This window comes from Athene cunicularia, assembly GCF_003259725.1.
Source record: "Athene cunicularia isolate RWA chromosome 2 unlocalized genomic scaffold, athCun1 chr2_part1, whole genome shotgun sequence".
NCBI lineage: Eukaryota > Metazoa > Chordata > Aves > Strigiformes > Strigidae > Athene > Athene cunicularia.
In genome coordinates, this window is record NW_020799095.1 from 5,765,381 (window position 1) to 5,781,541 (window position 16,161).

The window sequence follows — 16,161 nt, forward strand, 5'->3', positions numbered from 1 at the left end:
GAAGAGAGGCCTGTACGAGACTGCCACCGCTGAGCTGGTTGGGAACAGACAGGCTCACAATAATGAGGGCTTGGCATGAGCCCAGTTATTCGGGGATATCCTGATCCGACCTGTTCACTTTCAAAACCTAAGTTGTCTTACAGCAGTAGCAAGATCTTTCCTGTGCCCATCCTCCTTCCCAGAAGTAAATTAAATGTCATGGTGTATATGTTCAGGGGTTAACTGTTAACAAGAATCTTTGCTGAGATCACTATACCATCAGCAACCACAGAATACTGTGATGGACAAAATTATTAAATCAAAGGTAAGGTTGTACGAGCCAAGGCCCTGTGCAGCATCAGTTTTCCAGCACTATTCCAAGCATTGAGATTGAGATGCTGTACATAAAAGGTTCTGCTTCTTTCAGCAGTGTTACTAAGTGTGAAGCCTTCTTCTGAATATATTTGGGCAAAATATTTAAAATTACTATTATTATGGCATTTTTGGACACAACCAACCAACCACCACTCCCCAAACAAACTGGAATTACTACAGGAAAACATGAAAAAGAAACAAACGAGATACAAACTGCTAAAAAAGTTTCTTTGCATTGGCCAAACCAAAGTAAAACCATAGTAACATAAATAAAAATAATAACACATAACAATAAAAACACTTAGGGCTCTTACAGTTCCCTTCAGTTTAATAATCTCAACAACATCTAAAAAATACTACAAAGTTCAGTGTTCATTTGACAAATGGGCAACTGTTAATTTTTTTAATGTGATCAACTAAGAAAAACAGGTAACAAACCAAATTAAAAACAGCTTTCAGCACTATTTTTCCTTGAATCCATTATATATTTTCTGCAACTGTACACATACCTCTCTTTACATTTTGAGTAGCTTTCTCTCCCTAGTCATTCTGTTAGGTCTTGATCCCTCACCGACCAAATCTTAGCAGACCCTGGCCTCCAGGATGTTAGTATGAATTGCTATTCCTTTTATGTAACCCTCTAGCAGTGGATAGAGTACAAACACAATACACCCTTTCTGGGCGAGCGGGGAGGCGCTGGGAAAGCACAGTGGGGAAAACAGAGGGGGCTTAAATGACTTTGCGGGAAAAATCGCCGCTTTCCCCTACAGTTGCAGGGTTGGGGTGATTTCCTCTCAAGGGGTGTGTGTTTCTGGTACCCTCAAAGGAAGGTCGCCTGTCAAGAAGCATAACTTTTTAATATAGTACAGACTGTTGCTTTTAGGACAGTTCAGTATCGTTTTGTTTTTTGGGGTTTTTTTTTGTTTTTTTAATATATAAATATATTTGATTTGTGCATCAGTTTATCGAGCTCTTTGCACGGACAACTGAAGTGAATACGAAAGTCAGGCACAGTAAATCCAGTACACAGAAGATTTCCTCTCTCTGCCCTCGTCAGACATTAATAAAGGTCACATATGGTAAGAGACAGTGAGAAAGAGGGTGTGAAACTGGAACAAAAAGATGTCGTGCTGAAGCATGGTGCCAGGTACGTGGGACATGGGTTTCCTAATACTCCCACTCCATCTCTCAGCAGCAGGCTCCTTCTACGAGCAAGCTGTTTCCACTTCTTTACAGATATTTACCCTTCCATAGCACATACGATTTTCTGAGAGGACATCTCTTTCACAGCATCCAAAACAGGCTACACCGGTTTTGCACTTGAAGTGTGCTTAAAAACTAAGTTAATTTGCTTTTTTTCCACATTGGTAAATAAATGATTTTAAATAAAACTTGTGACCAAATGGTTTGTCATCTTGCCACAATACTTGTGACTATATTAGTGTCATAAACTTCATCTTAGGCTTCTGTAAGATCAAAGCATTGTATTTTCAAGACTCTTGAGGAAACATATATAGCATGTAGTCACTGGCATGTCTCTATCATGCTCATTTTTTCATCCTCAATTTAAGGATGACTAAGTGACCTCAAGTTTTGATGATTAATGTTCACCTAATATATAGTTTTGAATAGCTCAAAAACATTTTAATGTCCTCAGAAGTGCAGGTTATAGGGCTAAGCATGTTGTGGGCACATGACTTGCAAAATGCAATGGGATATCTTACATAGTTCAGAAGCAACCTTCAGGCTGACTCCTCTTGGCACGCTTTGCTGCATCATGAAGTACATGACCAGGAGCATCTGCTGAAAACAAGTGTTTGTTTTCTATTGATCTGTAGACAACTGAGTATCTTCCAGAAGTAACCTCAGGGTCATCCATTTCAAATAATGATAAAGCAAATCCTAGATAATTTCACTGCAATGTTTTTTTAAAAAAATATATATTTTAAAAAAATCTTTGTGCAGTTTTACTTCTCACTCAAAAATAATAAAGTAGAATGGATTATTCCTCCTTTTAATTACGTAGTGACAAGCTACTTTCAGAAATATTTTATTACTGATATTAATTATTGGATTATTGCCTGTTTATACAGACATCAGTTTCTTTAGTGAAAAACACTCTGTTTTCAACTAGGTCCATAGCTGACCAACACTTCCTTAGATTTTTCTACATTTTCTCATTTCTTAGCAAAAAAAGAGGTTTGGGATTTTTGTTTTTTTGGAATATGCCCTAGAAAAAAATGCATTATCTGCTCCATTTGTGTTGCTTTATTCTGATAAAATGTATTGATGAACTTCATAAAATATGATAAGCTGGATGGGAATTATTGTCAATTTTACTAGCCTAGAAAAGGCAATGACAGTCATCCCAGCAAAAGGAAAGTCTTTGCTGGGAAAAACCTTTCCACTAGTTGTTGAAATGTTACCTTTGTAATTGTAAGTGTATTCGATAGAGGTTACCTAACTCAATCAACCAGAACCACTAAATTGCTACTTAACATGTATTAAGGATCATTAACGGATCATGCTGTACTCTTTAGCTTTTGTTCCATATGGCTAAAATGTAGGCCAAGATAACTCTTTAAGGGCTGAAATCAACTTCTGACATCAGAAGTTTAATTGCTAGCTGCAATCCTTTTAGAGTGATTCTGAAAATAAAATTTGAGTGTAGGTTGGTTTGGGGGTGGTTTTTTTGCATTTTGGTGGCACTAGAATCTGTTTCTGTACAAAGTTTGCACATAAATGTAGAATCCTTTAGTTTTAGTTGTAACACATAGATTGTGCTCTATTTTTATGTGGGAAGATTTTCCTCCATTGACGCAAGTCTATATACATTCCCACTATCTAGTTTGTCATAAAATAAAATTATACATTGTCATCAATCATCTCATGCTGACAACAGTCTGGTGCCTCATTGACTAGAGTAGGTCTTTACTAAACCTTCTTAAATAACTGGACTCTATCAATAAAAACCCTGAAAAAATGTCTTCTGTGGCCATTAGATCCTATGAATATTTCATAGTGGTCTCTGAGTACGTGTCCATAGGATGTGTTCTTTCTATACATCTGAGATTATAGTACACGTGCTACATATTGTCCTTTATTTTTTTAAAGAGTTATTTGATGTTATGTAATAACTGGGGAAGGTTTTGCTTCCACTAGGCACTTGAGGTATTTTATGAAAGTAGCAAACTCCCAGTTTCCCTGGTCACCCTCGGTGGATTAACATACCATTGTAGCTAGTCTGAACAACAGGCTGCTGTTCATCATCATCAGAGACTTTCTGTGGCTGCAGGGAGAAAGCTTTGGAAGCACTTTTTGCATTTGTTTGCATTCTGTTTTGAATAGGTGGACAAATAATTGTCAGTAGGTATAAAGCTGGAAGCAGGCAACATAAAAAGAACCATCAAAGCTCTGGAAAACTTCTGGAAGCAAATCTGGCATTTTAGACAAGGTGGCTGAGGGGCTTGGAAGAATATTCTGCTAGTATCAGGTCATCTTCTGAGACTCACTTCCACCTGAGCATATTGGGGTTAGGAGCTATCGCTGCTCAGAACTGGCTGCATTTCAATCCTGCATGGACTGAGCTGGTTCAGTGCTGGTTTAGTTGAACCAGCAATGGGATGGGGAGAGCCAGAACACAGACTCTGGACTGTGCAGTTTAAATGAACCAGAGTCTTTTGTATAAATAGAGGTGTGTGGCACATGGATAAAGAGCATACTAAGGTTTAGAAGATTAAGAGCTGATTAAAATGGCTGGAAGGATATCACCATCAGGAAACAGAACTTGACCTCAGAAAGCAGCATTGTTTGGAGGAATGAAGCAAAAATAATTTGGACTTGGTATTTGGGCAGTTCCTAAATATGGAGAGAGTACTCCAGTCCCTGCACTTTTCTTTGTCATTCTCAATTCTGTGCTTCACTCCAGCCAGGATCTTCTGTCTTACCACTGCTCTTCTGATGTAATACTGAAGATACATATATATTGAACATTTACAGAGCCGAATACTTCTACCTGAAAATGCCCACAGTCTGTCAGAAGGGGCTGGCTTCCTTCCAGACCTTTCGTATGGTACCTATTGAACCTTTGCAATAAAACATTCTCATTCCCTATGTGGCAGAAGTTTCTGATTTATGTCTCCATGAATGAATCTTTCCAGGAACTGTATTCCTTGCCATTTCTATACCTACATACAAAAGCAAAATGAGATCTTTTTAAGTAATGACTTTTTTTTTAACATAATCTCAGCTGGGAATCACTTCCATTACATGTTCGTTGCACAGCTCAGTGAAGGCTTGGGACATCAAAACCTAACTTTTCAGTTTTAAATTTTGTACTCAGTTCTCATAGAGAACTGTGTTCTTCAGGCTGAATTCTGCACTAAAACAATCTTTTGGCATCATTTACTTGGTTGAATGTTGCTTTGGCAACAAATCACAAAACTCATAGAGTAGTTTAGATTTGAAGGGCCTTTTGGAGGTCTCTACTCCAAACCCCTGCTCAAAGCAGATTTAATCAGATGAGGTTGCTCAAATCCAGTTGACTCTTGAACCACCTCTCTGAGTCCCCGTTCCAGTATTTGACTACACTTATTAAAAACCAAATGCTTATGCCTAATTGAAATATCCCATGTTCCAGCTTGTGTCCATGGCTGTGCACCTCCAAGAAGAGTCTCCACCTTCTCTGTATCCTCCAATCAGGTAGTTGCAGATGGAGTCTGTTCTCCCCTGAGCCTTCTCTTCCTAAGGCCATATGAACCCAGCTCCCTCAGCCTCTCCTCATCTATCACGTTCTCCAGCTCCTGTCTGGCTTGAAGGGCTCTGCTGGACTCCCTCCATTACGTCCATGACTTCCACGTGCTGGGGAGCTCAAAACTAGACACCTACTCCAGATGCAGCCTCACAAGTACCAAATAGTGGGGCAGGATCACTTCTCTGGACCTGCAGGTTGCACTCTTGCTAATATAGCCCAGGATGTGGTTAGCCTCCTTTGCTGTGAGTGTGCTTGCTGCCTTATGTTCCAAGGCCTCTAGATCCTCTTCTGCAGAGCTACTTTCCAGGCAACTGCCATCCCCAACCTTTACTGTTATTCTGTCCCAGACACAAAGCTTTGTAAATATGAATAAATATAAAAATGAATAATTATTGTGTTTGCAAAACACAAACTGTTTTCTGTGTGGCCAACCTTACTGGGTTCTCTAATATTTCACTGCTGCAACACTCTTACATGAAGAAGGTGAGATGCAGAGAAAGGCTGCTAACAGCAGTCCCTTCCCATGGGTTATTGCTGTGAGATGGCTTTGGTGTTCTTTGTATTTTAAATGTGGATAGGGTTCGTTATGTGAATAAATGGGATTGAGGCTCACTTTCAACATTCAGTATGCTTAGGACCAAGTGAGGTCATCTCAAGAACAGCTCTGTGCTGGTAAGTGTTTGTCCATCCTTTATAATGACATACATCTGGTCTTTTTACGTCATCTTTACTGGTTGTTCTTACTGGTCTGTTCTCATTTTGACTGACAGCTAACTTTCACATTATTTTCCTTTCTAATTTTTGTTCTTGCTTTAGTATTGATTCCTGAAGAACATGTAGGCATCTGTTCTGCTGATTAAGGATACCAATTAAACTCAGACACCAGAGTGAAAAGAGTAGGCGTATTTTACTAGTGATAACCAATATAACAGTGTAATACAGAAAACATGCAGTACGAAAAAGCAGAATAATGCACTTAAAGCAGCAAACAGGAAAAAATGGGGTAATGCATTAAATCATTACTACACGAGAGAGAATGGAAATGGAGAAAAATACATCACCACTTGCATATGTTACCATCATCCAGCCCCGCAGTGGCTGGGCAGCCCTGGTTACAGCGAGGGTTTGGAGAGCCTGTCCCGGCAAGGGGGAAATCCTACGTGGTGCTTCCACCCGTAGGTGAGGCTTCCAGTGTCGCTGCAAATGGGCTCAGCCTTATATACTAGAGATTGACAGGCCAGAATAGCTGGCACCTTTGTTTTGAGCAGGAAATATCTGGTTTCATTCTCCTGTTGGTTTCCACCAAAGCCTGGCCAGGGCTCAGGGGGGGAGACCAAGGAGTTTCTAACAAGGGCAGATACTTGGGTTCTCAGCCTTGAACAGGGCTAAACAAGGGAAGTTGTATATCTTCTCTCTTCACTACTGATTATATTTTGTCTAAGCTGCATCTTTCATTAGTGAGTTTACATACTTTGTTAATGATTACATACCAAGTTAGCAGCTTCAGCTCGGGGCCTGTTGTTCAGGCTTCACTACTTCAGTGCTTTAGCACTTTTTACATCAGCATAAGTGCACTGTTATAATTTAGTGTAATACGTACTAGCACAATGGTTTCAGTTATAAAATATACAGGATTCATCTATAGGTCAACTCTGGCTTGGGCCGGTTGTCCAAGCCTTAGCACTTCAGCGTCTAATCAGTAGAGCAAATATCAGTCAAACTTCTCTCCATTTAACACAGGGCCTTCCTATTTAAATACTGGATTATTGAGAGAATTTTAAACTACTGAATAACCATAAGGAGAAGATAAAATAGAATTTTATTTATGATTTTAATAACACTGGTAGTATTTTCAAAATATTGAGTTATAGATGGAGGTATCCTGACTCCCAGTGAAAACACTTGTGGCAATAAGCAGTGCATACTGTGCTTTGCCCAACTCATTGCACCTGTTCATGAGTCTCATTCTTGCCCTCATTATGATCAGAAGCAAAATTATAATTGATTTTAATAGGAACAGGATGCTTTCTTAAACGTGTGGATTTTAAGTTGCTTATTTTACTGAAGGCCATTTGCATTAGTGGTGGAAAGGATTAATTTGATTACCTGCCTTACCCCTTACCAGTGAGAATTTTCCCTACTGCTAGAATGATCATTGATTGATACAGGCTTCCATGGGTGCACAAAAGGTAGGAGCTCTGACAGGCTATGGCAGTGATACTCACTTTTGTGTTGACCTGCTGTAAAAGACAGGTAGGGAGAAGGGCAGAATCCAGCTAATTGTTCTCCCACTCCCGCTGGGTGGAGCTTAATACGGACTTAAACAGAGCAGCAAGAGCACATCCATTTTACTGTAACTTGCAATCAGAGTTAGAGGTGTTATCCTATGTAAATGCACCCCTGGCACTCTACAACAGTGTAATACTGTGACCACTCAATCTGACACTGCTCTCTTCCCCCAAATAGACTGTGGTTTCCAAAACCAATTAATGTCTCCTTTTTCACTTTGCGGACTTCTTTCTCTCAGTTCTGCATTTGCTCAGACTACATAATAGTTGACACTTTTCGGACTTCTTTCTCTCCGTTCTGCATCAGACTACATAATAGTTGATTGTTTGAATGAAATTAAAGATTCAGTGTCTCCTGAGAATTATGTTTTACTCAGAGTAGTCTGTATTTTCCAAATATCTAGAGCTCCCAGAAGGAAAGAGATATGCACAGGTTGTCCATCCCCAGACCTGCACTGGGCATATTCTGTGTGTTTAGCAATACAGGTATTTAATAACGTGTATAAACAAAGATGGGAGCTACACCAATATATTTCCTCTTGACAATGGATATAGCTCCAAGTGCCTTTCAGGTCTCTGTGCCCAGTAGTAGAGCTGAGAGAAAGGGGCACTACCCACAGCAGAGGAGAATTGCTTGGGCAATACTTAAGTAGACTGGACATTTAGATGTCTATGGGACTGGGCAGGGTGCATGTGATGGTGCTGAGGGCATTGCCCAATATCACTGCAAGGTGCCATCTATTGCCTGTAAAGGCTGTCGTGATCAGGGGAGGTCCCCGATGATTTGAAAAAGGCAAAGTTCATGCCCGTTTTCAAAAAAGGCAAGAAGGACAATCCAGGAAACTATAGGTTGGTCAATCTCACCCCTGTGCCCTGGAAGATGGTGGAACAAATCCTCCTGGAAGCCATTACCAGACAGATGCAGGACAAAAATTTTGGGAACAGCCAGCACAGATTTACCAAGAGCAAGTACTGCCTGACCAAGAACTTGACTGTTTTCTACAATGAGATAACTGGCTCTGGGGATAAGGGGAAAGCTGTGCATGTCATTTACCTTGACTTCTGCAAGGCTTTTGACAAAGTCCCCCATAGCATCCTTGTAGCAGGATTGGGGAGATATAGACTGAATGGGTGGACTACAAAGTGGATGAAAAAATGGCTGGACCATCAGGCTCAAAGTGTAATAGTCAATGGTGTGAAGTGTTAATGAATGGCTGGTTGAGTGTCATGCTTTGGGGGTGAATACTGAGGTTGATACTGTTTAACATCTTCATTAACAACCTGGATGATGGGAAGGGTGCACCTTCAGCAAGTTCATGGATGAGACCAAATAAGAGGGAGCGGCTGATACACACTGAATTGTAGGGCTGCCATGCAAGGAGATGTCAGCAAGCTTGAAGAATGAGCTGTCAGGAGACCTGAAAGTTCAATGATGGAAAATGCAAAGTCCTGCACCTGGGATGGCCCAGCCCCGTGCAAGACCATGGGCTGGGGACCACCTGGCTAGAAGTCAGCTGTGCTGGAAAAGATCTAGCAGTTCAAGTGGACAAAAAGATGAACACAAACTCAGTTATGTGCCCTTGCATCAGTGAAGACTAACTGTGTATGGGCCTGCGTTGCCATCAGGTTGAGGGGAACCTATATTCTTCTCTACCTGATGTTCATATGGTCACATCTGCAGGAGCATATCCAGTTTTGGGGCCCTCAATAAAAGAGAGAGATGACTGGACTGGTGAGCCCAATGGAGGACCACCAAGATGGTTAGGGAGTTGAAGCACATGACATATGAGGAGACTAGATTGGCTGGGGTTTGTTTAGCCCCAGGAAAAAACAAGGCTTAGGAGAGATCAGGTGGGTCTTTTCCATTATGTAATGCGAGGACATAGAGAAGGCAAGGAAGAGGCAGGTTGCAGAAAAAACCCATTCTGTTCATCTAGAAGGAAAAAAATCCACCGTAAGAGTTGTTATGCATTAAAACAGGGACCCAGAGGAGTTATGCAGTCCCTGTTCTTGGAGAACAGATAAGGTCCTGAGCAACCTTGTGCAAGTGGGAAGACAGAACCACTGTGAGCAGGGTGGAGGAGTTGATGACCTCCAGAAGTCTCTTCCAAGCTAAATTAATTTATGAAAATTCACAATTTGATTGAAAATACGTTAACTTTAATAGGTAGTTATCCAAGGCAGAGAACAATAGTCACAGTGTAGTATTCCGTTGAATTTCTGAATGTTTATTAGTACTATTTCATTATACCAGGAGGGAAAAATTCTACATGCTGAGTTACTCTCGTTATGGCAGGCAGCAGTACAATTGGGTAATATTAAACATTCCCTTTACATGCTCAGCTATACTGTAACAAAATATGGTCAAGCTACAAACATATTTAAATAACTTGTTAAAAACTGAGCAGAGCAGGATCATTTTGATCTCTTGTGCTTCTGTTACACTTCTTGACATTTTTTAGATAAATGTAAAATGTATTGACAGTAACAATTTCAGGATAATGTAGCTCTAGGACAATGAGTTGAATTAAATTTTGTTGATGTGGGTGCATGAGACCTTCTTTTGCTCATTGTCACAGTGTTTTCCTCTTGTAGACCTTTGCTGGTGCCCATGAAGTGGTCCTGGCTTACCAGAACAGAAGATGAAAAATTTGGACTCATTTGTCCTTCGGTAGGTGGTCTCTTCCTAATTGACGGTATTGAGTCCCCAGTCCAAAATCTTTTGAAGTGCATAGAAGAAACCACATTCATTTCAAATGTCTCTTATCAGGAGACAAGACCCAAAGGCTGGTCTCCACCACAACCAGACAAATGACAACTTCTAACTTGACACGGTTTGTCTGAACACAAGTGAGTTTCCCTGTGAGATTAATGAGTAACCTTTTTAATTTTTTAAGTTTTAGGCAATAACTGTAGTAATGGGATACCAGGACTGACTTGTTCAGAAAGCCGCATCTGATGATAAGGGAAAAATATGATCACTTTGCTCTGGGCAGCTAAACTGAAGCACAAACCAGAAACTGTGGGCCAATCCTAGGAAGACTATCTGGATATATGTCATATATGTTTGCCCCATTCTTATGCTTTTCCCTAGGTATTCTTGCTTCTGTATACAATCAGAAATAGGATATTGTACTATGGGCATGTCTGAGATTCTGCTTTTTATAAACTACACAACAGCTGAAAAGAATCTGTTCTCTGCTCCAGATGATCTTTAGAGAACAAAAGAAATAGTGTGGAAATACCACAAAGACATTTTAGGACAACCGCCCAAAAAGCCAAACTAATGTTTAGAACTGTTGCCAAACCATTCCTTGGTGCTACTGCAAAGCCGCCTTGGCTTTCTATACAAATACTAGGAAATTAAATATTCTGTTTTCCAGAGGCTTTGTCATTCAGCTACACTGGAGTATGCCCTGCATGTTACACTGCTTGAGGAAAAAAACCCACTGAGCTATCATGAAGAAGAATATCATTTTACATAAGAAAAAAAGCCACAAGGTTTGATTGGTGTAATTAGAATGTGAGTAGATTTGCTGCAAAAATGCATGTTGTTGAGTTGAATTGCTTCAACTTGCTTTTAGTTGGGAAGTCATATGAAAACACTCCTGCTCTTAACACAAGTCACCTTCTTAGCAACATTTCCAAAGCTAAGTTCATGCACTTTCCTTCCCACCTGCCCATGGAGATGAGATGCATGCATGAAACAAAAGACTTGCATGTGGCCAGGCAGCTAGTTAGACCAGACACTCACCCACCTCAGAGATAGGAGCATATCTGGTATTTAGACAGACATGAAGCACATCAAAAACAAACACATGCCTGGCACTAATGATCAGGTTTTAAGCAGAGATTTAAACATCTCTGTGAAGTAGTTTTTAAAAAGTGTAGCAGCAATCATCCAAGTATATAGGCTAAAACCTGCTTTTCTGACTTCCTTAAAAAAAAAAAAAAGCCAAACATTTATTTTACAAATAAAGCAAGCTATTTCTCTTCTGCTATTAAAAAAGCTATTTGTTCTTGCACTATAACATTTTTAGAAAGTTTAATTCTTCTCAGAAGCATGGCAAAGGTAGAAAAGGAGGGAGAGAGAATTTAGAGGCAAATACATGCCCGTGCTGCTCAGAGGAGGGCTGCTGATCCACTTCAACAGCCTAAAGGGATATTCAGAGACTGGAAAGTGCCTGTGGAAGGCGCAGTAACAGGAGGAAAACTAATATCCTAGTGAAGTATCTGCTTAACAGGTTGTGTTCCTTCTAGGGCTCTCCCAAACTTTCCATTTCAGACCCAAAAGACTACTTGTATGCTAAGCTTGTTTTATGTGTATTTATCTACCAACAGATAAAAGAACATCTACACTGAGAACTTCAGAGACTCTGAGGTCCTGTAGCCATTGTCAGGCCAGTAAAACCTGAGAGCCCCAGAAAGAGAGAACCAAAGAGTTCAGCACTGATAAACACTGTAAAGCATTAAAAGCTACAGAAATACGTATGTGTCCATTCCTATATTCCGTCTAAATATTTTAGGCATGAAAGTAACATGCAACACCATTTATGTTAAAACCTGATATTTTAGCTCCCAAAGGAAAAAGCAATTTTTTTTTCTTTTGAAAATAAACTATAAATGAAAGAAAATCCATTTAACTGCGCAAATCATAAAAATAAGACTTACATTCCAATGAAGTAATTTCTTAGCATTCTCAGCTCTCCATCCCACTGCAAATACATTTTTAAACATTACTTTCCATACACAGCATGTTTGCAAAGGGTAAATTTGTGTGTCTGTCTTGGGGAAGTGCCTCTAAGAATTAGAGGTTATTCATGGCTTTTAAAATCTGAATGTTCATCCAGGATTAGTGCTAACAGTTAGGTCTCCCAGTTAGGTCAGCAGATGGATGCATCTTCATAGTGGAATATGCCTTGAGAGCAGATCCTGGGGCTGGAGACTTGACCATCACCACAGGGTAAATACTGACTGCATAAACGTAACAAATGCCTCTTGAACTTGACTCCAACAAATACATAGAGCACAGGATTGAGGCAGCAGTGGGAGAAGGCAATTTTACGACTGATGTAAAAGGCAAGGTTGGAGTCTCTTTCATACTGACAGGTAGGTGGTGGCAAAGTAAGCAGAAAGCTGAGGATGTTGTAAGGTGCCCAGCTCAGGAAAAAAGCCACCACAATAATAAAGATGAGCTTCACAGTTCTGTGCTTTCTGCGAGATCTCGCTCTGAGCAGGATAACCAGTATCTTGGAGTAACAGAATACAATAACCCCAAAGGAAAACAGGAAGAGTACGTTTCTCTGATAAATGTCCACCTTTTTCCATTTCCAATCACTGTAATCACAGATCTTGCCCCCTTCCAAGTTTTCTTGCACTGTGGTGTGAATCACCTCAGGAACCACAATTAATATGCTACCAGTCCAAACAACCAAGCTCACCAGAAAACCACAGCAGTGCGTCTGAGATCCCAAAGGTGAGAGGGGGTTCACTACAGACAAGTACCGCAGGATAGTCATTAGAGTCAGAAAGAACACACCGCTGTAGTAGCCAATGGAGAAAACAGCATTCAACGCTTTGCAAAGGAACTCACCAAAAATCCACCCAAAGGTCTGGTCCACTGCCCAGAAAGGCAGCATGCAGGAGAATACTAAATCAGAGACACAGAGATTCATGATGAAGACGTTCGTTAAAGATGTAAGGTTTTCATATTTGAATAGGATCCATAACACTAGAGTGTTTCCTAGCAGGCTGAGCAAAAATACCAGAGTGTAGAGGACAGTAGTGAGATGGGTGTAAAATACAAAATAGTCACCCATTTCGCAGACATTGCTTTCATTAATATATTCATATGAGTAGTTCTCATCCAAATCGAGTGGATAATGTTCATCATCCATTTGTTTGTGCAAACCTTGCGCTGTTCTCCAGCAGCTACTTTGGAGAACTGCAACAATCAAAACAAAATTTTGGTGAAAATCAACCCAATAACTAAATTCCTGCTGTGGAGGCTTCTGTTTTAAGAGACAAAAAGAAGCAGTGAAACTATCTTATTTGTCCCGGTTTTGGGAGAGAAAGGAGTCATTTCCTCTTATGACTAGAACATGAGCAGGTAGATAGATACTAAAGATTTAACCTCAAAGCAATGTCAAGATCTTAAATACTTAAGAAGTCAGAAACTAAGATATTTCTAAACCAATATGGTGGGTGACAGTGTCTAATTATTAAACTTCCACGTGTGAAGGCTGAAGGTACATTGTTTTTTAAATAGGTATCCCAGGTGGCAAGACTTTCAAATCTGCTACTATTTTTTAGGTTTTCTGGAATGGTATCAAATTCCTAAACACTTCACCATATATATGATTTTTTGACACCAAGGGTCAACACTGCATAAAGTTAAAAAGCTGGACAGTACCAGTACCAAGAAGTGTAGGCACTAAGAACAGGAAAAACAGATTTTAATTTTGGTGTTGATTGATATCTAAAAATCTCCAAGCCGTGGTGGAAGCAACCCCTTGCATCTCTGTGGCCTGCTGATTCTCATGGGTGTGACAGGGAACAGAGCTCACATCACACTCCTTTTCTGGGGGCTACTGCCCCCTGCCTGTCTATCTGCCTGTTTACAGGTAGGAATTTAATCCCAGCTGGATGGTTGGTTGAAATTGGCCAACAATGTCAAAAGTTGCTGGGATTTGGAAGACTACATACAACCAGGTGAACATACAAGGGTAGCAAGGTCACAGTAGCCTCATTTCTTTATGAAATTAAGCTAAAACTTAGATATAGAAAAATCAGTAATGCCTCCAACCAACAGGTCAGTCTAAATAACATTATCCCAGATGAAAGTTTACCTGCAGCACCATCCTGATTTGACTGAAGCCAGTAAGAAACCCACCACTGATTTCCTTGGAAGTACAGTTGCAAGAAAGAAACTCCATGACTCAGGCCAAAATTGTGCTGGTGACATTTTCCTTTTTGGATTAGTGAAGGCAGAATCTGACTGCTACAGCCAGGAAAAGACATGCTGCCTTTGGAGGACAGGAGGGTTATGTCTACACCAGGAAAGCATGCCAGGGAGCACTACTGGCTGCCAGCTTTTAACACCATCCATGGGGTAAGTGGTTCAGGTCAGCCAGAGTGTGGCACAGGCAGCACAGGCCAGGGACCATCTATCCTCTGGGATGTAGCCACTCAGTTTTGGAGGTGAGGGATGTGTGGGATTCAGTACTGTGACAGCAAGTGTCCCTGGAAGGTTTATCACCTTCCGCACAGCCCTAAATGGAAATTGTGCCTCTGGACCTCCGTTTTCCTGTGTCCATCTTTTCTGAGAGCACTGATGCTGAGTATGCAGGCACTTGAGTCAGGCAGACACATAGATGAGATTGGAAACCCTGCCAGGAACTCCTCCTGTTTCCATCTCCAAATCTCCATGTGCCTTGGTATCTTACCCATCGGACTCAAGAGGCTCTGTCTTGCATTCTGGGAGGAGCCAGAGGAATGGTTTCATGGGGCCAGGTATCCTCCCTCTGATTTTGTGCTCAGCATGTCCAGAGAAATATGCTTCTGTGAAGTAGCTTGTTCTTGGTTGCTTTTTAGTGCTGCAAGATTATCTCTTGGCTAATGACTCAGTTCACAAAACAAGTTAATTTGTCTGTCTTGGATTTCCCACTTGGTGTCGCTGCCAAAGTCGTGAATCCAGACAGCGGTAATCTGAGCAGTCAGAAAAAGACACTCTGTCCACAGTCAGATGAATTTGAGGGCCACCGATGTGCCTGCACAAAGCTATACAGTGAGGTGTAGTCCCTGCTGCCAAGAGCTCAGCCCTTTGGCATCCAGGAAGCCTGGGGCAGGCCAAGGTGCACCATAGCATCCACCACCACATTCAGGTCCTCATTTTCCAAGCACCCACCAACTCCCAGGCACCTTGCCCTCCTCAGGTTGCATCATCTTCTCAGCTTACTATTGGAGAGGTGGTAATGCCTCTGCTTACCTCCGCTGTTACTTTTCCTCCATCAGCCACTGCACCTTTCCCAGGATGGTGTCCTTCACTTTCCTGCTCGCCTCCTGTCTGCTAAGTAATCTGAAATCATGCAGCTCCTCCTCTCCTGTTTGCTGTGGGTTCAGGCACTGGAGGGTGTTGCACCGCTGTTGTTCACACTGACTGCAGGTTGCCTGGCGCACAGGACCTCACCACTGTGCTCCACTGCAGGGGAGCCTCTGATAGAGGATCTCGCTGCTGACCTGCCCTCAGAGGTGGCTCATCATTCTGAGGGTAAGTGTAGCTTTGCACTGCGTGCTCGATTATGATCGATCTATACGCTACAGCCTGCCATGCCTTGTTGCCTGGTGCAGGCTCCATGTGATTACAGATGGAGGCTCCAGCCTACAAAGCAGCAGACTTCCTGGATAGCTGATCAGAACTAAGTATGTGCTTTGATATTATGTTTGTACCAACTGAGAAGCTCTCCATCAAGTCAGTGATGGTAAGAAGCACCTTACAGGAACCTAAGGCACTTGGATCTTTTTCTTCTTGCTTCAGATTCAGTAAAAAAACTCCTGGGATCAAAACCCATATTTTTGCCCTATTGTATTTTATCTTCTCCTTTCTACTGTATAAATAAGACATGCTGTGCATGGATTTTCAGTTAAGATATATGCAAAGGAGATAAAAAATTGATGTGATTGAATCAACAGGCTAAGAACACGTTAGCATCACATTAAATATGAATAATGCAACTGTTTTCAGTGTATATATATATATAATGGTAC

The 16,161-nt window shown here is 41.1% G+C and overlaps 1 protein-coding gene across 1 annotated transcript; it reads right to left on the reverse strand.

Moving 5' to 3' along the window:
- Window positions 1–12,278: 12,278 nt before the first annotated feature.
- Window positions 12,279–13,292, reverse strand: XCR1 (X-C motif chemokine receptor 1). The gene has a single exon (XM_026843215.1). The coding sequence runs from the start codon at window positions 13,290–13,292 to the stop codon at window positions 12,279–12,281; it is 1,014 nt and encodes a 337-aa protein (XP_026699016.1).
- Between the last annotated feature and the right edge of the window lie 2,869 nt (window positions 13,293–16,161).